This window comes from Garra rufa, chromosome 14 (assembly GCF_049309525.1).
Source record: "Garra rufa chromosome 14, GarRuf1.0, whole genome shotgun sequence".
NCBI lineage: Eukaryota > Metazoa > Chordata > Actinopteri > Cypriniformes > Cyprinidae > Garra > Garra rufa.
Window position 1 is genome coordinate 20944561 of NC_133374.1, and position 22258 is coordinate 20966818.

Below are 22258 nucleotides of genomic sequence, written 5' to 3' on the forward strand. Positions count from 1 at the left end.
ATGAATCATATTTCTATAACCTATGCCATATTATGCTATGTCACATTATTATTCTAGTATCTTAACATGGTTTGATAACTTAAATTGGGGTTTCTTCATTATTTAATAATTATTTAATACAAGTAATAGTGTAATATATATCATAACATACTTCTTTAAAGAATATGTATGTGGTGTGCAATATGTGTGTATGGTATTAAAAAAAATAAAACTACTAATTCTAGTGGATTAACCTAAATACACAGCATAAAGGCCAGAGAGCCAAATCTCTTGATTCTTTATATAGGCCTCTTAAACTCTTTTTTGTGTCCAACAAGACAATTTTATTACCCTTAAAAGGGAAGGAACAAAATACATAGCTGTTTCCTAATACTTTAGGGCTTCTTTTCTTACAATTTCATATATTTTTTCAGAAAATAAGCCCTAACACTTCCTCAAGAATTTGTACCATTTAAAGGGTTAATAAAAATAAATGTTCACAAAATGTATGAAATACACTCTAAATACTGTTTCAAAAAAAAATTTAATCCTAATTTTCTGATACAAACTGTATGTCACATGTGTATGGATGTGTGTTATGTAACACCTTTATATTAACATGCACTGCATCTCACCAAACAGTGGGCAAAAATCACCAGAGTGGTGATAATTTGTTCTACCCATATGTCTATGAACAATTCTGATTATGTTTTACTTGTTACAATACATTCCAACAAGATTTCCATACTAATTCCCTTGTGAAAGTTCGAGCGATCCCCTCCTAGCTAGTGTTCTCTGTGGGACTGAGCCAGTGATGTCTGTCTCTGACCAGGCTATCCACATTCTCTGATTTCGCTCTTCCTTTGGCTCCAAACTCCTGGGACTTACATTTAGCCAGTCAATTCAATGTGTCAGCACAATGCGGTCTCTCGGTGGAAACCAAATCCCAGCCTTTTAGAAGAGCTCCAAATTCTAAACCAGATCAATTTGACAGAGTAGGACCCTCTCCTGAATGAGCGGACAGTGTAAAGAGGTTTGCGTTTCAAGAGAAAGTATAGGAAGATGCTCCCATAGGAGATTTCTCATTTTGATTGTACCATATGATGACTCATGGCATCTCTTTACTAGAAAACACAGTGATATTAGATTATGTTAAACAGCACTGAAGGATTTTTGCTCTCTGTAGACATTTGGAATGGCAGTGAAGACATCTGATCTTGGGACAGTTAGTATTACTATGGAGGACAGCCTGTGTAATGGAGGAACGCAGCCACAGGAAGCTCCATTGCTAACCCATCTGAAGAAGGTGGAGAACCACATCACAGAGGCGCAGCGCTTCTCTCACCTGCCCAAACGCACTACTGTGGACCTGGAGTTCAGAGATCTGTCCTACACCATCAGAGAAGGACCGTGGTGGAAGAAACAAGGTCAGGAGATTATATTTTACACACTTTGATCAACATAGCCAAAGATATTCCCATAAATAAACTCATTTGAAGTTCTAAACAGTGCATGACTTGTAGTGTTGACCCTATTAGTTTGAAACAAAGCTTGAGGATGGGTCTTTGTCATTCTACAATATTATCATAATCATAAGATGCCATCAGCAGATTGAAACAAATAAAACAAGAAGGCATACAGTATGTACTACTTTTCTGTTTTATTAGATAGTGACTAAAGCAATCTGTGGTTTTGTTTTTAAGACAATTTAGTATTTATAAGAAAACTCATAAATCCATTAAAAATACACATAGAAATTATATACTGTACATTTTATAAATTATACAAAATACGCTATCAGATAAAAGTTTTAACTTACAGTTAGGAGTAAATTACATTTTAAAATATATTCATATAGAAAACAGTTATTTTAAATAGTAAAAATATAAAAAATCTTTAGTGTTTTTGCCGTACTTCGGATCAAATAAATGCATGCTTGGTGAGCAGAAGAGACTTCTTTAAAAAACCTTAAATTGTTAAAAAACTTTTAACTACTAGTAGATAAATATAAAAAGGGACGTTTTATTGTTGGTTATGAGGCTATATAAAATAGAGGTTGACCGATATGTGTTTTTTTAGGGTTGATGCCGATACGGATTATTACAAATCAAGTAGACCAATATTTTGAACCGATATATATGCCTAGTGTAAAAATGAAAATTAATCTCAACAGTATTAACAATAACAAGGGCTTTGACCAAAACATTCTTTAAATGCTTTTAAATTATTTTTATTTGAAAATGACAGATACGGATAACCATAAAATGCTAAATATCGGTGACAATAATCAGCCAGGCTGATAATCAGTTGGCCCCCAATTTAAAACCATTTTCATAAACAATAATTGTATCACAGTTTTTACAAAAGAAACAAATGGTTTATCAATAATGCAGCTGTTAACACTCGAGGGAGAGATAAAGTGGAGCAGTGAACAAGACAGAATGAAGGAGAAAGATAAAAATAGAGTAAATGGATAACTTAAGAGGTCCTACATAAATAATTGTGAACAAATTAACACAGCACAACTCTATTTTAGACCAGAGCAGAGTAGAGAAATAAAATAGAGCCAAAATGATGGTTACTGTGTGTAATAATAGACTATTTATATCTTGCTTGTACAAGTCAAATAGGAAATTAAAACAGGTCTTGGCTAGATGCATGCTCAGAATAACAGCTTTTGCTAATGTACAAAGTGGTATACGGTAAGCATTTTTATTTTTGCAGCTTAGCATTCAGCGCAGACTAATATCACATTAGAATGAGTACCAAGACTAATGGAGGCTTTTTTGCTTTCCTATCAGACATTCAGATCTATTGATTTGCAGCTAATGTCATGAATGCTGGCATCTCATGCTGATCATTTCTGTTTTTATCTGATGAGCAGACTCATGCACTGTCTAGTCATGCAGTGTCTAGTCAAATCTGGCCTGAAGATAGCAAATGGCTCTTTACTCTTGTGATTTATTGGTGGAAACATACCAGTGTGGAAGATTCTACAATTTTACAGCCTTCATAGGCCAACAGAACTTTAATTTTGCAGTGCAATTATTACAAAGCTAAAACTTTATTTCACAGCAGAAGATAAAAACTCACAATTCTGAATTCTCTCAAGTGTGAGTTTGTATCTTGCAATTCTGATTTTTTTCTTGCAATTGCGAGTTTATACCCCACAATTCTGACTTTTCTCATAATTGTGAGATATAAACTTGAAATTGCAAGTCACAAAGTCAGAATTGCGAGATATAAACTCACAAATGCGATTCTGACATTTTTTTCTTGCAAATGCGAGTTTGAATCCCGCAATTCTGACTTTTCTTCTTACAACTGACCCTTTGCAGGGAGCTTAACACAGAATCTGCCATTTTGTCCAACAAACAAATCAGACAGGAGATTTTTCTGATTTATCTGAAACACCGAAATGGTGTGTATTGATCTTTCTGCGAGTTGACATAAAATACCTCCTGATGTTCATTTGTTCATGATGTTCATTTTGTGCTTTAACTAGTAAATATAAAAAAATATGTATTTATTGTTTAAATTTCTTGTAAAAAAAAAAAAAAAAAGTCAAATCTGACTTCTCACAAGTGCAAGTTTGAATCTCACAATTCAGATTTTTTCTTGCAATTGCCACAATTCAAACATTTTTTCTCAGGATTGTGAGATATAAACTTGCAATTGTTGGTTATAAATTCAGAAATGAGAAATATAAAGTCACAATTCTGACTTTTTTTTCTCAGAATTGCATGATATAAACTCACAATTCTAAGAAATAAAGTCAGAATTGCAAGATAAAAACAGTTTTGACTTATTTCTCGCAAATACAAGTTTGTATTTTGCAAATTGTGACTTTTTTTCAAATTTGTGAGATTCAAACTCGTAATTGTGAGTTACAGTATAAAGTCCAATTCTGAGGGGAAAAAAAGACTGTTTTCAGAATTGCGAGGTTATATCTCATAATTCTGAGGAAAAAAGTCACAACTGCAAGATATAAACTCACAATTCTGAGAAATAAATCAGAATTTTGAGTTTATATGATGCAAATCTGACTTTATTTCTGAGAATTGTGAGTTTGTTTCTCAGAATTGCAAGTTTGTATCTCGCAATTTTGGCTTCATATCTCACAATTGCGAGTTTATATCTCAGAATTCTAAGAAAATGTCAGAATTGCGAGTTTATATCTTGCAATTCTGTCTTAATAACTTGCAACTTCGAGTTCAAATCACACAGTTCTAACTTTATTTCTCCCAAATACGAGTTTGTATCTCACAACTTAAGACTTTTTTGTCGCAATTGCGAGCTTATATCTCGCCATTCAGACTTTTTTCTTGTAAATTGAAACTTTTTTTTTTTTTCAAATTTGTGAGATACAAATTTACAATTGCAAGTTATGAAGTCCAATTTTGGGGGGGGAAAAACTTTAAAAAATTGCGAGTTTATATCTCTTAATTCTAAGATAAAAGTCATAACTGTGAGATATAAACTCACAATTCTGAGAAAAAACTCACAATTACGAGATACAAACTTGCAATTCTGAGAAAAAATGTCAGAATTTTGAGTTTATATCTCACAATTCTGACTTTATTTCTGAGAACTAAGTTTGTTTCTCAAAATTGCAAGTTTATATCTTGCAATTTTGCCTTAATAATTTGCAACTGTGTGTTTAAATCATGCTTCTAACTTTATTTCTCAGCAAGTTTATATCTCACAATTCTGACTTTATATCTCAATTCTGAGAAAAAAAGTCACAATTGTAAGGAGATTGTGAGATAAAAAGTCGCAGTTACCTTTTTAAATTTTATTCAGTGGTGTAAATGGGCTTCCATATTATTGTGAATGTAACAGTAATCAATTTAATTTGCATTCCCTATCTTTCCACTGTCCTTATGTTTCCTTGACTGACTTCAGTCAGTTGACATGTATGGGAATAAAATCAAAGGTTTTGATCTGACTGTGAGAATAGGCTGATAATTAGGGTGCCTTGCTTTGAACTACTGTAAGCCAGGCTTTGACAGTCCTGGGAGTGTATACATATATATATATATATTTTAGAATTACTATATCAGTGCCTCCTAAAAATGTCATAACCTTTAATTAAAGAGTCTTATGCGGTGGGTGAAAGCCATAGTGGTGGACTCATAGAAAGGTCAATGAGCAGACTTATCCAAAATGGTTTAATTAGCCACTGTACTTAAAGATTTTGAAGCCTAATTCTTTCATCACCTTTATCACTCGCTTTCTCACATTTCTTAGCTTTTCAGAAATATGTAGTACAGTCACGAGGTTCACAGATTAAACCATACTTCTTATTTGAAGGGATTAACTGGAAGTGGACCATTTGTTCCAAAGGAGAACTGTATGACGCCAAGCATATATTTTTTTCTTTGCAGGTTATAAGGCCTTACTCAAGTGTCTATCGGGGAAGTTTTGCAGTCGAGAACTCATTGGCATTATGGGCCCCTCTGGGGCTGGAAAATCCACTTTGATGAACATCCTGGCAGGATACAGGTGAGGGTGCATAAGTGATCTGAACAAAAATGTGATCCTGGACCACAAAACCTTCTTAAAGGGTTACTCCATTAATCACTTACCCCCATGTCATTCCAAACTCGTAAAAGCTTCGTTCATCTTTGGAACACAATTGACCTTATGCACGGAGCATTCTTTAGAACTTCCGCATAATAATAAGCCAGTTTGTAAACTTCCCCTGAAGCTCATTTGATATGTGGAGACTCTTAGACTCCTCTCCTGCCTCGTTCTTATCAGAAACTGAGAAAAATTATAATTGCAACATTGTAAATAATGATAGCGGCATAAACATTCAGTTTCATATGATTTAAGAACATATCATTTAAATGCAGAGCCTGGTAATCCCAGAAAAGTACCTAGACACATAGTTATACATTTAAATGTTGGCAGCTAAACACTATCATAACTTGTTTACAGTAACATTAGCGATGCTTCTCTTCAATGACATCTTATTAGTATTCTTGATAATCAACTTGCCTTTATTGACATGAACACAATTTAAAAATCTTGTAATATTTTAAAGCCTTTATTATTTTTCAACTCTACAGCTGTGCAATAAAATTCACTTCAAAGATCCACTTTTCATTCATAAAGACATGAAAAAAAGTCTTTTCACGGAAAACAACGACTTTTTAGGATGAAATTGACATGAAATTACCCTTATAACCAGAAGATGGCAGCAGAGGATTATTGGCTGCAGCTGCCATTTCAACTCCCTAGATTTTTCAAGATTTGCTTTTCGATTTATTATAAAAATGATTGGTATAACAAATTTTAGTACTTTTACTGCACTGAAGTATATACTATAGCAAGTGCAGAAAGTCATTAAAATAAAATAAATAAGCTCAGACACAAAAAGCCCATGAGGGTAAATTATTTAAATACTTATAGTTCACTACAAATTAAGTAAGTTAAATATTAATGGTATAAGAATTAAATAATGCATTTAATATGAATTTGAAATATTTTAGATTTAATTGATTAACTACATCTTTTATATACATCAAGTTTTCTCTTGAATTGTAAAAGCTATTAAATAGCCTATATTCAACCAACACAAACTTGTTACTGCTGTAATTTTGTTACTCTGAATTCAGTCTGAATCATTTAATGCACAGCTCTGTTTTTGACATTGGCTTGTCAGATTTTTCATTCAGTTATTGCTGTCAGTCATAGCAATGACTCATATTTAGCGATTATTTTGCATAATTTTTAAACAAAACTTTTCTTTGATTGTGAATTGATTATATAGAGAAAATGAGCATGGCTCAGTACAGTTGACAAGAAATGACTGAACTGGCTTGTCTAAACAAGGAAGTAATCTGTGTATATGGTCAATTTAAGATATTTTAAATGAAAATCGGGATCTTTGGGGCTGTCCCACTGACTGCCGAATAAATACCTCTGTTAATGCACAGAAAAGTATGAAAGACGTTCGTCAAAATAGTCCATCTGCCATCAGTGGTTCAACCATAATTTTACGAAGCTACAAGAATACTTTTTGTATGCAAAGAAAACTAAAATAAAGACTATATGTGACCCTGGACCACAAAACCAGTCTTAAGTCGCTGGGGTATACTTGTAGCAATAGCCAAAAATACATTGTATGGGTCAAAATTATTGATTTTTCTTTTATGCCAAAAATCATTAGGAAATTAAGTAAAGATCATGTTACATTAAGATTTTTTGTAAAATTCCTACTGTAAACCTATCAAAATGTAATTTTTGATTAGTAATATGCATTGTTAAGAACATAATTTGGACAACTTTAAAGGTGATTTTCTCAGTATTTTGATTTTTTTGCACCCTCAGATTCCTGATTTTGAAATAGATGTATCTCGACCAAATATTGTCCTATCCTAACAAACCATACATCAATAGAAAGCTTATTTATTGAGTATTCATATGATGTATACATCTCAGTTTTGTAAAATTTAACCTTATGACTGGTTTTGTGGTCCAGGGTCACATATTCCTCCGCGGCATTTTGGAGAGTATCCACTGGACGCAAACAGTGTATGCTGGTCTCTGTTTTCATTTGAACCAAAGCGTAAATAAACATAGAAAACGTATCCCTGTGTTGCAGCTGACACAGAACAGCGTACGCTTTTTGCATCCAGTGGATACTCAAAATGCCACTATGGTGATGCAGAGGAGACAAATAGTTGAATAAAGTCATTATTTTTGTTTTCTTTGCATAGAAAAAAGTATTCTCGTAGCTTCGTAAAATTATGGTTGAACCACTGATGGCAGATGGACTATTTTGACCATGTCTTCATTCTTTTCTGGGCTTTGAGAGTGTTATTTACTTGGAAGTTAATGGGACAGTCATAAAGCTCCCGGTTTTCATCCAAAATATCTTAAATTGTGTTTCGAAGACAAACAAAGCTTTTACGGGTTTGGAACAAAATGGGGGTAAGTTTTAAATTTTAAGTTTTTATGTTTTAAATTTAAATTTTCATTTTGGGGTGGAGTAACCCTTTAATTAGCACGGGTGTATTTGTAGCAAGAGCCAAAAATACATTATATGGGTCAAAATTATCTATTTTTCTTTTATGCCAAAACATAAAAGTAAACATGATGTTGTCACGGGTGAGTAAGGGAGGTCTGGGTCCAAATGCAGGTGAGAATAAATTTTAATATAAATAAACAAATCAACAAACAAAAGGCCAACACGGCACAAACTAAGAACTAGAACACAAACTAAACCAAAGCCAGAACATAATCAAAGGTCAAGGAATCTCGGAACACAAAAACAAACATGACACGAGACAATGCAGACATGAATGCAGAGTGAGAAATGAGAGTTCTTATACAAAAGTCCAAATGGTGAACAGCTGTGAGTGAATCAGTGTTAACGACAAGGACAGGTGAATGCTATTAGAAGTGCAGTGTGAATAGCGACCTCAGGAGGCTGAGGGAAACCCCACAGCCCCGATCATGACAGATGTCCCATTAAGATATTTTGTAAATTTCCTACCTTAAATATATCAAAACTCAAACATTTTTGATTGGTAATATGCACTGATAAGAACTTCATTTAAGTTTAAAGTTTAAAGGCAATTTTCTTAATGTTTAGATTTTTTTAAATCTTTTTCCTTAGATTTCAGATTTTTAAATAGTTGTATTTCAGCCAAAAATCATCCCATTCTAACAAATCATAAATAGAAAGCTTATTTACTGAGCTTTCAGATAATGTATAAATCTCAATTTCATGAAATTGACTGGTTTTGTGGTCCAGGGTCACAAATAGTTGTTTGTATTATTTTAAACTTTTTAAAATGAATTAAAAAAATTGCTAATTCATTTTGAAAGCTTTCATATCCCTTACTGGTTGTTTTGTGTGTTACAGGGAAACAGGAATGACTGGAGAAATCCTGGTAAATGGAAAGCTCAGAGACCTCCGAACCTTTCGTAAAATGTCTTGTTACATTATGCAAGAGGACAAATTACTGCCTCACTTGACTGTTCAAGAAGCAATGATGGTGAGTCTGCAGGTGAATGGTGTGGTAAAGGTTGCCCTCTACTGGTGGTTTCACATTGAACTCAACTGAATGACTTCTGCACTGTTTTCTAGGTATCAGCCAACTTAAAACTCAATGAAGACAAGGAGGTGAAAAAAGAGCTGGTAGGTAAAGCTCATCACCTCATTCAGACTTGCCCCAGATAGGTTTCCCTCTAAAATTTCACCTTTTTTCTGTGTGTTCATGTTTGCATACCATGCAGATAAAAGAAATTCTGACAGCTCTGGGACTACATGAGTGTGTCCACACTCGTACTGTGTCTCTCTCTGGGGGTCAGTGTAAGAGGTTGGCTATTGCCCTTGAGCTAGTATACAACCCTCCAGTCATGTTTTTTGATGAGCCCACCAGGTAGTAATGTAATCGTGTTTATACACAAATAAAACAGCATTGTTTAGATGCTTGTAGCATTATTTTTTTTTTTGCTTTTTATTTTTTAGTGGTTTGGATAGCGCATCCTGTTTCCAGGTAGTGTCACTGATGAAGTCTCTTGCGCAAGGAGGGCGAACCATCATTTGCACTATTCACCAGCCCAGTGCCAAACTGTTCGAAATGTTTGATAAGGTATGTGCACATGCAAATATTTTTGAAAATATTTCAGATCACTTCAGTCATCATTTGATTCCTTCTGGGTCTCATTCGCAGCTGTATATTTTAAGCCAAGGCCAGTGCATATACAAGGGAAGTGTCCCATACCTCATCCCTTACTTGAGAGGACTGGGTCTTCACTGTCCCACATACCACAATCCAGCAGATTTCAGTAAGTTCACTGTTTATTATAAATGTGTACACTTACATATTCATATATTGGGTCAGTAAGGTTTTTTCCAAAGAAATTAATACTTTAATTCATCAGGGATGCATTTATTTTATCAAAAGATTTGACATTATTACCGTTTTACAGTTTTTGATTAAAGAAACTGTCTATATACATTACACCAATGGCAATGGCACAAATATATCATGCATCATACATTTCCTCTCTGTTTTGTGTTTAGTCATTGAAGTAGCATCTGGAGAGTATGGTGACTTGAACCCAGTGCTGTTTGAAGCTGTTCAGGGTGGCATGTGTGCTTTGGAGCAGAAATGCAACTGTATAGACAAAACCGCTGTAACCCCATGCACTGCAAAATGTGTCAGAGTGAGTGATGCATGTTTCACAATTACCCACATCTGCCTGTGGATAACATCTGTAATGCTTACTTGCACAAATTGTGGTCAGGATGTTTGCTTGACAACCTGATGCACTGTGTTCACGTCTCTTATAGCTTAAAATATACTGACTGTCTTCTCTTCCAAAGACATGATTATATAAAAGATAATTGGAAGTCTGTACTTGGCACAAGAGTACATGTAGTGTCATAGACACCTGCTTTAAATAGTAAAGGATGTCTGGGGCAGATGGTTCATGCTGTAATATAATCTTTTATATTTATTTCATTTTTTCTAATGACTCATTTTGCTTTTCTACACTTGCGTTTACAGGATTCAGGACATGCTGAGAGCCATACCTTTGCAACAAGCTCTCTGACTCAGTTCTGCATTCTCTTCAAGAGAACATTTATTACAATATGCAGAGATCAGGTACACTTTTGTTTCATTTAGCTGGTATCAGGTATCTCAGTCTTAAATTAAGTTTTGTGTCCAAAATAACAAAATACTGCTATACGAAGGCAAATCACAGTAACTATACTATGGAAGCATGTTTCCGCCACTGCATAAAGAAAAGGTAATTGCGACTTTTTATCTCAAAATTCTGACTTTTCTGACAATTGTGAGTTTATATCCTGCAATTGTGACTTTTTTCTAAACTCTCAATTGTAAGTAATAATATCAGAATTGCGAGATATAAACAGGCAATTCTGATATCTTGCAATTGTGACTTTAGAATACACAATTGTGAGTTAAGTCAAAATTGTGAGATATAAACTTGGAATTCTGCAAACATATCCCTCAGAACAGGACTTTATAACTTGGATTTGCAAGTTTATATCTCACAGTTCTGAGGAAAAAATTCAGAATTACGAGACAAACACGCAATTCTGAGAAAAAAGTCATAATTGTAATTTCTGACATTTTTATCTCTCAATTCTGACTTCATAACTAGCAAATGCAAGTTTGTATTATGCAATTCTGACTTAACTCACAATTGCGAGTTTGTCACAAAATTCTGTGAAAAAAAGAAAAAAGTCAAAATTGGCTGTTTATATCTTGCAATTCTGACTTTATTAGTTGCAATTGTGCGTTTATATCTAACAATTTGAAGAAAACTTTTTTTTTTACAAGTTTTTATAATTTAATTAGTAATCATTTAATATACGTTTTATATAATTACATCATTTAATTATTTTAATTATATGCCATATGGTGTCTTTGTTGTATCATATTCTCACCCAGCAAAAATAGGTCTTGAACATAAAAACAAATAGTTGCATTTATATTTTAGGAAGGGGGTCATCATACAGGTGCATCTCAATAAATTAGAATGTTGTGATAAAGTTAATTTATTTCAGTGATTCAACTCAAATTGTGAAACTTGTGTATTAAATAAATTCAGTGCACACAGACTGAAGTAGTTTAAGTCTTTAGTTCTTTTAATTGTGATGATTTGGCTCACATTTAACAAAAACCCTCCAATTCACTATCTCACCAAATTAGAATACTTCATAAGACCAACAACAACAACAACAAAAAATAGTGAATTGCTGGCCTACTGCAAAGTATGTTTATTTACAGTATATGTACTCAATACTTGGTAGGGGCTCCTTTTGCTTTAATTACTGCCACAATTCAACATGGCATGGAGGTGATCAGTCCGTGGCACTGCTGAGGTGGTATGGAAGCCCAGGTTTCTTTGACAGTGGCCTTCAGCTCATCTGCATCTGGTCTCTTGTTTCTCATTTTCCTCTTGACAATATTCTCTATGGGGTTCAGGTCTGGTGAGTTTGCTGGCCAGTCAAGCACACCAACACCATGGTCATTTAACCAACTTTTGGTGCTAAATTCATGCTTTTCAGTGTGGACAGAATCTTGCTGGAAAATGAAATCAGCATCTTTAAAAAGCTGGTCAGCAGAAGGAAGCATGAAGTGCTCTAAAATCTCTTGGTAAACAGGTGCAGTGACTTTGGTTTTCAAAAAACACAGTGAACCAACACCAGCAGATGACATTGCACCCCAAATCATCACAGACTGTGGAAACTTAACACTGGACTTCAAGCAACTTGGGCTATGAGCATCTCCACCCTTCCTCCAGACTCTAGGACCTTGGTTTCCAAATGAAATACAAAACTTGCTGTAATCTGAAAAGAGGACTTTGCACCACTGGGCAACAGTCAAGTCAAGTCAAGTCACCTTTATTTATATAGCGCCTTTTACAATACAGATTGTGTCAAAGCAACTGCACAGTATTTAAACAGCACAATAGTGTGTAAGTAACGCATTATTGTAACAATCAATTTTCAGTTAAAGGCAGTTCATCAATGAATTCAGTGATATCATCGTCAGTTCAGTTCAAATAGTATACGATATCGCTGGAAAATGTCCCCAACTAAGCAAGCCAGAGGCGACAGCGGCAAGGAACCAAAACTCCACAGGTGACAGAGATGGAGAAAAAAACCTTGGGAGAAACCAGGCTCAGTCGGGGGACCAGTTCTCCTCTGGCCAGACCAAACAACAGTTTGTACCAATGTCTGATTGTAGAGAACTCATCAGGATCCTAGCGCCGATGGCCGTCAAGGTTGGCGAGGTCTTTATTGATGATCCGCCTTGGAGCTCATCTGGTTGACATCCACGGCTATTAAAGTCATCTCTAGGTGGTGATCCATGATCTAAGCTGGGTACGGACTGGATCCGGGGGACTGGAGTGACCATCTGATCCGGATACAGGCTGGGTCTGGAGGCTACGGTGACCTCGGAATAAGAATGAAACAGACTAATATTAGCGTAGATGCCATTCTTTTTACGATGCAACAAGTGCATCAGGTGTTATGGAAGGTGTTTTCGGTTCCGGTTGACCTAATTAATGCAGCCTAACAATCCTTTAACGGATTTGAATTATAGAAATGTGTTAATGATTTTATGTGTAAGCCAGGTTAAAGAGATGTGTCTTTAATCTAGATTTAAACTGACAGAGTGTGTCTGCCTCCCGAACAGTGTTAGGTAGATTGTTCCAGAGTTTAGGCGCTAGATAAGAAAATGATCTGCCGCCCGCAGTTGATTTTGATATTCTAGGTATTATCAAATTGCCAGAATTTTGAGAACGCAGCAGACGTGAAGGACTATAATACGATAGGAGCTCGTTCAAGTACTGAGGAGCTAAACCATTGAGGGCTTTATAAGTAATTAGCAAGATTTTAAAATCTATACGATGTTTTATAGGGAGCCAATGCAGTGCTGACAGAACCGGGCTAATATGGTCATACTTTCTGGTTCTAGTAAGAACTCTAGCTGCTGCATTTTGGACCAGCTGGAGTTTGTTTATTAAGCGTGCAGAACAACCACCCAATAAAGCATTACAATAATCTACCCTTGAGGTCATGAACGCATGAATTAATGTTTCAGCATTTGACATTGATAGCATAGGTCGTAATTTCGATATATTTTTAAGATGGAAAAATGCGGTTTTGCAGATGCTAGAAATGTGGCTTTCAAAGGAGAGATTGCTATCGAATAGGACGCCTAGGTTCCTAACTGATGACGACGAATTTACAGAGCAGCCATCTAGTATTAGACTGTGTTTTAGGTCATTACTTGTGGAGGTTTTAGGTCCAATAATTAGTACCTCTGTTTTTTCAGAATTTAACAGTAAGAAGTTATTCGCCATCCAGTTTTTAATATCAGCTATGCATTCTGTTAGTTTTTCGAATGGATATGTTTTGCCGGGCTGCGAAGAAATATAGAGCTGAGTATCATCAGCGTAACAATGAAAGCTAACACCATGTTTCCTGATGATATCTCCCAAGGGTAACATGTAAAGCGTAAAAAGTAATGGCCCTAGCACTGAGCCTTGAGGTACTCCATACTGCACTTGCGATCTAAATGATACCTCTTCATTTATTGCCACAAACTGATGACGGTCTGATAAGTACGATTCGAACCATGCCAGTGCACTACCACTAATGCCTACATAATTTTCAAGTCTATTTAAAAGAATGTTGTGGTCAATAGTATCAAATGCAGCACTAAGATCCAGTAGCACTAATAGAGAGATGCAACCAAGATCGCTTGACAATAGCAGGTCATTTGTTACTCTAATTAGAGCAGTCTCAGTACTATGATTTGGTCTAAAACCTGACTGGAAATCCTCACAGATACCATTTTTCTCTAAGAAGGAGCATAATTGTGAGGATACTACCTTTTCTAGTATCTTTGACAGAAAAGGGAGATTCGAAATTGGTCTGTAGTTAATTAGTTCATTGGGGTCAAGTTGTGGTTTTTTTAATGAGTGGCTTAATAACAGCTATTTTGAAGGTTTTGGGGACATATCCTAATGATAGTGACGAATTAATAATATTCAGAAGAGGATCTATGACTTCTGGAAGTACCTCCTTTAGTAGCTTAGATGGAATAGGGTCTAACATACATGTTGTGGGTTTAGATGATTTAACAAGTTTATACAATTCCTCCTCTCCTATAATAGAGAATGAATGGAATTGTTCCTCAGGAGATCTACAACGCACTATCTGATGCGATACTGTTGCGGGCGGCTGTATGGTTACAATTTTATCTCTAATAGTGTCTATCTTGGAGGTAAAGTACGTCATAAAGTCATTACTGCTGTGCTTTTGGGAAATGTCTAAACCTGTTGCTGCTATATTTTTAGTTAATTTAACCACAGTATTGAACAAATACCTAGGGTTATGTTTGTTTTCTTCTAAGAGAGATGAAAAGTAATCCGATCTGGCAGTTTTTAATGCTTTCCTATAAGATAAATTACATTCACGCCAAGCAGTACGAAAAACCTCTAGTTTTGTTTTCCTCCAGCTGCGTTCCATTTTTCGTGCTTTTCTCTTTAGGGCGCGGGTATGATCGTTATACCACGGTGTTACACTGTTTTTCTTAATCTTTTTTAGGCGCACTGGAGCAACTGTATCTAAAGTGCTAGAAAAGAGAGAGTCCATAGTTTCTATTACATCATCAAGTTTTTCTGAGCTATTGGATATGCTGAGGAATTCAGATAAGTCAGGAAGATTACTTACAAAGCAGTCTTTTGTAGTAGAAGTGATGGTTCTACCGTATTTGTAGCAAGGAATTGAATTAACAGTTTTAGCTATCTGGATTATACAAGAGACTAGATAATGATCTGAGATATCATCGCTTTGCTGCAGAATTTCAACGCCATTAACATCAATTCCATGTGACAGTATTAAATCTAGAGTATGATTTCGGCAATGAGTAGGACCTGACACGTGTTGTCTAACCCCAATAGAGTTCAAAATATCTATAAATGCTGTTCCTAATGCATCTTTTTCATTATCAGCATGGATGTTAAAATCACCCACTATTAAGACTTTATCTGCGGCCAGCACTAATTCGGATAGAAAATCAGCAAATTCTTTAATAAAGTCTGTATGGTGCCCTGGTGGCCTGTATACAGTAGCTAGCACAAACGTCACAGGGGATTTCAACAGTCCATTTCTTCTTCTTCATAGCCCAGGGAAGACGCCTCTGACGTTGTCTGTGGTTCAGGAGAGGCTTAACAAGAGGAATACGACAACTGTAGCCACATTCCTTGACATGTCTGTGTGTGGTGGCTCTTGATGCCTTGACCCCAGCCTCAGTCCATTCCTTGTGAAGTTTTGCTTGACAAGCCTCTCAAGGCTGCGGTTCTCTCGGTTGGTTGTGCATCCTTTTCTTCCACCCAACTTTTTTTTAACATGCTTGGATGCAGCACTCTGTGAACAGCCAGCTTCTTCAGCAATGAATATTTGTGGCTTACCCTCCTTGTGAAGGGTGTCAATGATTGTCTTCTGGACAACTGTCAGATCAGCAGTCTTCCCCATGATTGTGTAGCCTAGTGAACCAAGCTGAGAGACCATTTGCAGGTCTTTTGAGTTGATTAGTTGATTGGCATGTCACCATCTTCTTAATTTGTTGAGATAGTGAATTGGTGGGTTTTTGTTAAATATGAGCCAATGTCATCACAATTAAAAGAACCAAAGACTTAAATGACTTCAGTCTGTGTGCATTGAATTTATTTAATACACAAGTTTCACAATTTGAGTTGAATTACTAAAAAAAATCAGTTTTGAATTCATTTATAGCTACTGTATTTTACTTGTGCAGAATAGTTCAAAATGGCTTTTGAAATGGTTCTTGTTTTTTGCACTAGGTTTTGACACATCTGCGGCTGATGTCACACATCTCCATTGGAGTGCTGATAGGCCTGCTGTACCTCAATATTGGCAATGACGCCAGCAAAGTCTTCAACAACACTGGTTTCCTCTTCTTTTCAATGCTCTTTGTCATGTTTGGAGCACTGATGCCGACAGTTCTTACCTGTAAGTTAGTAAAGAGGCATGAAAATAGCAGTCACTGTTTTACTATCAACACATATAACACAATTTGGGTCTAAAGTCATGTCCTACGTTCATTCACAGGAAGTTAAAATGTGTTTTTTAAATTCATCATTTCTCTGCCCTGTTTCAGTTCCTCTAGAGATGGCTGTGTTTCTAAGGGAACATCTAAACTACTGGTACAGCCTGAAGGCTTACTATCTGGCTAAGACAATGGCTGACATTCCATTCCAGGTGGGTGCCTGCCTGCCAAGCCTTACAGACTACATTTTATGCATGATATGAGCTAAGCATATTTGACCAATGTTGAAAGTTTAATACAATGGCTCTAAGACAAAGAAAACTAAGGATTTCTATAATTCCTGTATTTGATATTATCATGGGTTTGTCCACTCTTCCTCAGGTTCTTTGTCCCATCATGTACTGCAGTATTGTCTACTGGATGACTGAACAGCCTCCAGAGGCAAGCCGCTACTTGCTGTTTTTGGCTTTGTCGATCTGTACAGCTTTAGTAGCCCAGTCTCTTGGACTTCTAGTTGGTGCTGCCTCCACATCCCTTCAGGTACATGTTACAGCTATTACCACGCTTAGACTATGACTAAAATATAAACCACAATAATGTAAAATCTAGTCAGGACTGCCATTAAAAACTTTCTTTACAGGTGGCCACTTTTGTTGGTCCGGTTACAGCCATTCCAGTCCTACTATTCTCGGGGTTCTTTGTGAACTTTGACACCATTCCAGAATACCTACAGTGGAGTTCCTACGTGTCCTATGTCCGGTATGCTTTTTATATCTTAAAGGGATAGTTCACCCAAAAATTTGTATTCTGTCATTAATTACTCACCCTCATGTCGTTCCAAACCCGTAAGACCTATGTTGGCCCACTGATGTCACATGGACTACATTTCTGGGGCTTGAATGTGTCAGTTGTGTTGCTGTCTAAGCAGGGTCAGAAAGCTCTTGGGTTTCATCAAAAATATCTTAATTTGTGTTTTGAAGATGAACAAAGGTCTTACAGGTTTAGAACAACATGAGGGTGGGATTTATTGACAGAATTTTTATTTTTGGGTTCACTTCCAGAACAAAAATGTACAGATAATTTACTCAGCCCCTTGTCATCCAAGGTGTTAATTTCTTTCTTTTTTCAGTTGTAAAAAAATTACGTTTTTTGATGAAAAAACATTTCACAGATAATTTACTCACTCCCTTGTCATGCAAGATGTGCCATGTCTTTCTTTCTTCAGTCGTAAAGAAATTGATTTTTTGAGGAAAACATTTCAGGATTTCTCTTCATATAGTGGACTTCTATGGTGCCCGTGAGTTTGAATTTCCAAAATGCAGTTTAAATGCAGCTTCAAAGGGCTCTGAACAATCCCAGCCAAGGAAGAAGGGTCTTAACTACCGAAACGATTGGTTATTTTCTAAAAAAAAAAAAAAAAACTCTAATGCTTGTCTTGTCTAGCGCTTCGCATTCTCTTTGTATTCTGGTTCAAGACAGTTAGGGTATGTCGAAAAACTCACATCTCATTTTCTCCTCCAACTTCAAAATCACCCTACATGTCAGTGTTTCCCTTTTTTTGTAAAGGGCGTTTGAACTTCTTTGCACGTTCACTTTGTAAACACTTGGTCGGTTCTCCTGCAGTGATATAGGATGATTTTGAAGTTGGAGGAGAAAATGAGATGGGAGTTTTTCGACATACCCTAACTGTCTTGAACCGGAATACACAGAGTACACGCAGAAATAGACAAGATGAGCATTTGAGGTTAAAAAGTATATAAATTGTCATTTTTTTTTAGAAAATAACTGATCATTTTGCTAGATGAGCCCCTTATTCCTTGGCTGGGATCATTTAGAGCCCTTTGAAGCTGCATTTAAACTACATTTTGGAAGTTCAAACTCGCAGACACCATAGAAGTCCACTATATGGAGAGAAATCCTGAAATGTTTTTCTCAAAAAACATAATTTCTTTATGACTGAAAAAAGAAAGAAATGAACATCTCGGATGACAAGGGGGCGAGTAAATGATCTGTAAATTTTAGTTCTGGAACTTAACTTCTGCTTTAATATATAGTTTTAATTGGCAAATATCACATTTTCATGTTTGATTGATTGTGTTTCTGGTAGGTATGGCTTTGAGGGGGTGATTTTGTCCATTTATGGCATGAACCGAACCGAGCTTGAATGTCCAGGAAGGGTTTGCAAGTTCCAAAGACCTGAAGAAGTGCTGCAGTTGTTGGATGTAGAAGACGCCAAGCTTTACATGGACTTCATCGTATTGGGGATTTTCTTCCTCATCCTGCGACTCGCCACCTATTTGGTTCTTCGGTACAAAATAAAGTCAGAGCGATAATATTCAAGTCATGGCCTTGAATGGTCTGCAGCTCCTGTGACCTGTTTTCAGGCTACACTATAATGCATACACTATCATTTCCAAAGGTGTCATTATCTGCTCAGGAAGGCCAGATTTATATGTTGATCATTTTCGTGTTCTGGTTTCTGTTTTTTTTTTCAGTTGGATTAAAGGATTAGTTCACTTCCAGAATTAGAATTTCCTGATAATTCAGTCACCCCCACGTCATCCAAAATGCTCTTGTCTTTCTTCACTCAGTAGCAAAGAAATTAACTTTGGAATGTTTTTCTCAATATAGTGGACTTCTATAGTTCCCAACGGTTTGAACTTTCAAATTGCAGTTTAAAAGCAGCTTCAAAGGGCTCTACACAACTCAAGCCGAGGAACAAGGGTCTTACCTAGCAAAACGATTTGTCATTTAAAAAAAAAGTCAGTTTTGGAGTTGGAGGAGAAAATGAGATGTAGTTTTTTGCCTCACCCTAACTTTTTGAACCGAAGTACACAGATGAAGAGCTAACCGTGCAAGTCCACTATATGGAGAAATTGAATGTTTTCCTCAAAACAATTAATTTCTTTTCAACTGAAGAAATAAAGACATCTTGGATGACATAAAAGTAAATTATCAGGAAATTTTTATTCTAGAAGTGAACTGAACTTTACATTAATCAAATGTCATTGCCTACAGAATTGGCTTTATAAATTTGAGTAAATACTTTAATGTTTTTCAGTGTTACATTGATGCAGTACCAGGTGTTGGAAAATTTGGTGTTATACAAGGCTGTGATACCAAATTGAAATATGCAAATGATAATTTACTGATCTTTCTCTATTCATCATGGCAGTTCTCGAACTCGTTTACCTGTTGCTTTAAGCTTACACTAACACAGATGTCAGTTTCTTTGTTCAGAGCTAATTAGAATGAAGGTTTTGCATTTCCCGTTTCAGAAAGCACATTATGAACATGTTTAGCCTGAGATCAGGATGTTTACATATCATTGCACAAGTCCCAAAAGGTTTTAATTCAAACCAGAAGACTGTTAAGTTTCACACAGTGCCTATGTTTCGATTAAACCATTGTGTCAGTCTTTTTGTATAGTAGATTTTTATTAGTTTGCTTTCTTTTATGATTATTTTCTATTTTCGCCTAGAGATTTTATGTCTACCTGGTGCTAAAATGTATATAATTTTTTAGTCCAACAAACTTTCATACTCTGTATATCAGCAATGTATTACTTAAACATGTCTTACTGCCAAATGTACCTAGTGTGTTTAGAAATAAAATGATGAAATCTATCAGTTGCAAAACTTTTTGAGTTTTCTTGAGTGTAATATTCATTGTGGTTCATATGAGGACATATGAGGACATAAATGCTTTATTCTAATTTATTTTAATACTTACATAAATAAATAATAACAAAGCCATCTAGCAGTGCCTTTTACACAAAATTGAACTGAACATTGAGTAATACTGACTCACTGAACTAAACCTGAAAAATAGCATGTTCAAATGAAACTAAAGCTGCCACACCTGTATGCTTCTTCGGACTAGAACCTTTCTAAGAACTGTTTTGAATTTCACAGAATCCCTTGGAGCTACAAAGAGTGGTTGAAGCGTTCATTATCTTCGAGGAACCCCTATACAGGTCCATATATAGAACTTGTTAAACTTGATAGTTAAAATTATAGGTGTCACTTTTTAACAGGGCAGTCCAAAGTAAAAGACATTGTGAAATATTGTGTAAAATAAATTAATGCTTGGGTGGCCCTATAAAATTCTAAAATGCAGTATGATTTTGCTCTTTGATACAACATATTAACTAGTAGCAATGTCAGACTTAAAACCCAGCAGCACCGTGAAGAAACATAGAATATATCTTTACGAAATTACTATGCAAATACACCATAAAGCTACATCATCATATGTGGCTTCACTGTATCTATGTATGGCTTTTATTTAGTCCTCGACTCGTTAAAATGAACAGCAACGCTGAAAGTTGAAATTTGTGTATGTGGGCGGTACTACGACTGACTTAGCAGCCTGCGGTGGACATCCAACCCCGCCCACATCCAAGTGTGACGCCAGACGCCACGCCCATGTTCAAACACGTCACACATCCAACATATTAAATAGTATTAACACATATTAAAATAGTGATAATATGATTAGCAATTTTCACATTTGTGGACATATCTTTAGAGAATTAGATGAAAATGAAAATATGCTAAGTGTTACAATAACAAAACTTAATTGTCCGTCTAAATCTGATCTTGTCTAAGCTAAGTCAAAATCGATTATAATAAACGTGAATTTATGTCATTACACAAACAAATAGGGTAGGGTTTAAATGTTTTATTACCAATTACCATTTTCCTAACTTTAATCAACCAAAGCAAGCGTTTTACCAGCTGTTTGAATGTAATTAGTTCCATATGAAAGATGACCTAGGTTTAATTTGTATTATTTAATACAAACTGTTTTGTTTACATCCCCGATACAACATACTTCCACCATTCTTGCACATGCGTACAACATCGGGATTTTTTTTATTATTATTTTATTAGTAAGTAATAAAATTGGACATTACAAAAATATTGAAATAGAAATCCAGATACACAAAATACAAGCTTAATCTGTACACAGTAATACAATATGTAATAAGAGGGGGAAAAAATAAAAAATAAAAATAAACTAATACCATATAAAATAAATAAACGTAGGCTATAAATAAAAAGTAAATAAATAAACAAAAACTAAATTAAAACCTAGAAAAAACTAAACAATAGTTCAAATTTTCTTCCTTTTCCCTTACATATACAAAAATTATATTGTGGGAGCATAACCATAAAAAAAGTTCTCCGTGAAATGTAACAACAAATGTTTTCATTTGTTTTAATGACTCTTTAAAAACGTCTATTTCTGATAAAAATAAATTACATTTTGGTATGCATTTAGCAAATTTCTGTTTATGAATATAATATTTGCCTTGCAAAATGTAAGTTAACAACGTACTCAATCATTTTACTTTTATGAGAATAAGTACAGATAACATCTTTTAAAGAAAGCATATACATTTCTTTGCAGAAATAGAAAGGTGCTAACATCAGACCAAAAACTAAGAGACAATTCACAATTATAAAACAAATGACACAAGTCTTCCTCATGTGTGTTACAGAAACTGCAGGTATTATCAATGTCCATGAATTTAGAAAGAGCTACTTTACATGGATAAATTTCGTGAAGTATTTTGAAATGCACCGCTTTAAGGCTACCGATGGGGAGGGGAGTCACACGATGACGCATGGATGTGGGCGGGGTTGGATGTCCACCGCAGGCTGCAGCGAGCCCTACTTGACTTAGCAGGA

General features: G+C 35.4%; 1 protein-coding gene across 1 annotated transcript; it reads left to right on the forward strand.

Moving 5' to 3' along the window:
* The first annotated feature begins 1174 nt into the window (after positions 1–1174).
* Positions 1175–18982, forward strand: abcg4b (ATP-binding cassette, sub-family G (WHITE), member 4b). The gene is made up of 14 exons (XM_073818180.1): positions 1175–1406; positions 5367–5484; positions 8858–8990; positions 9083–9133; positions 9232–9377; positions 9467–9590; positions 9672–9786; positions 10025–10167; positions 10512–10610; positions 16357–16525; positions 16674–16774; positions 16944–17102; positions 17203–17321; positions 18670–18982. The coding sequence occupies exons 1-14, from the start codon at positions 1175–1177 to the stop codon at positions 18893–18895; spliced, it is 1935 nt and encodes a 644-aa protein (XP_073674281.1). The 3' UTR covers positions 18896–18982.
* Positions 18983–22258: the final 3276 nt, after the last annotated feature.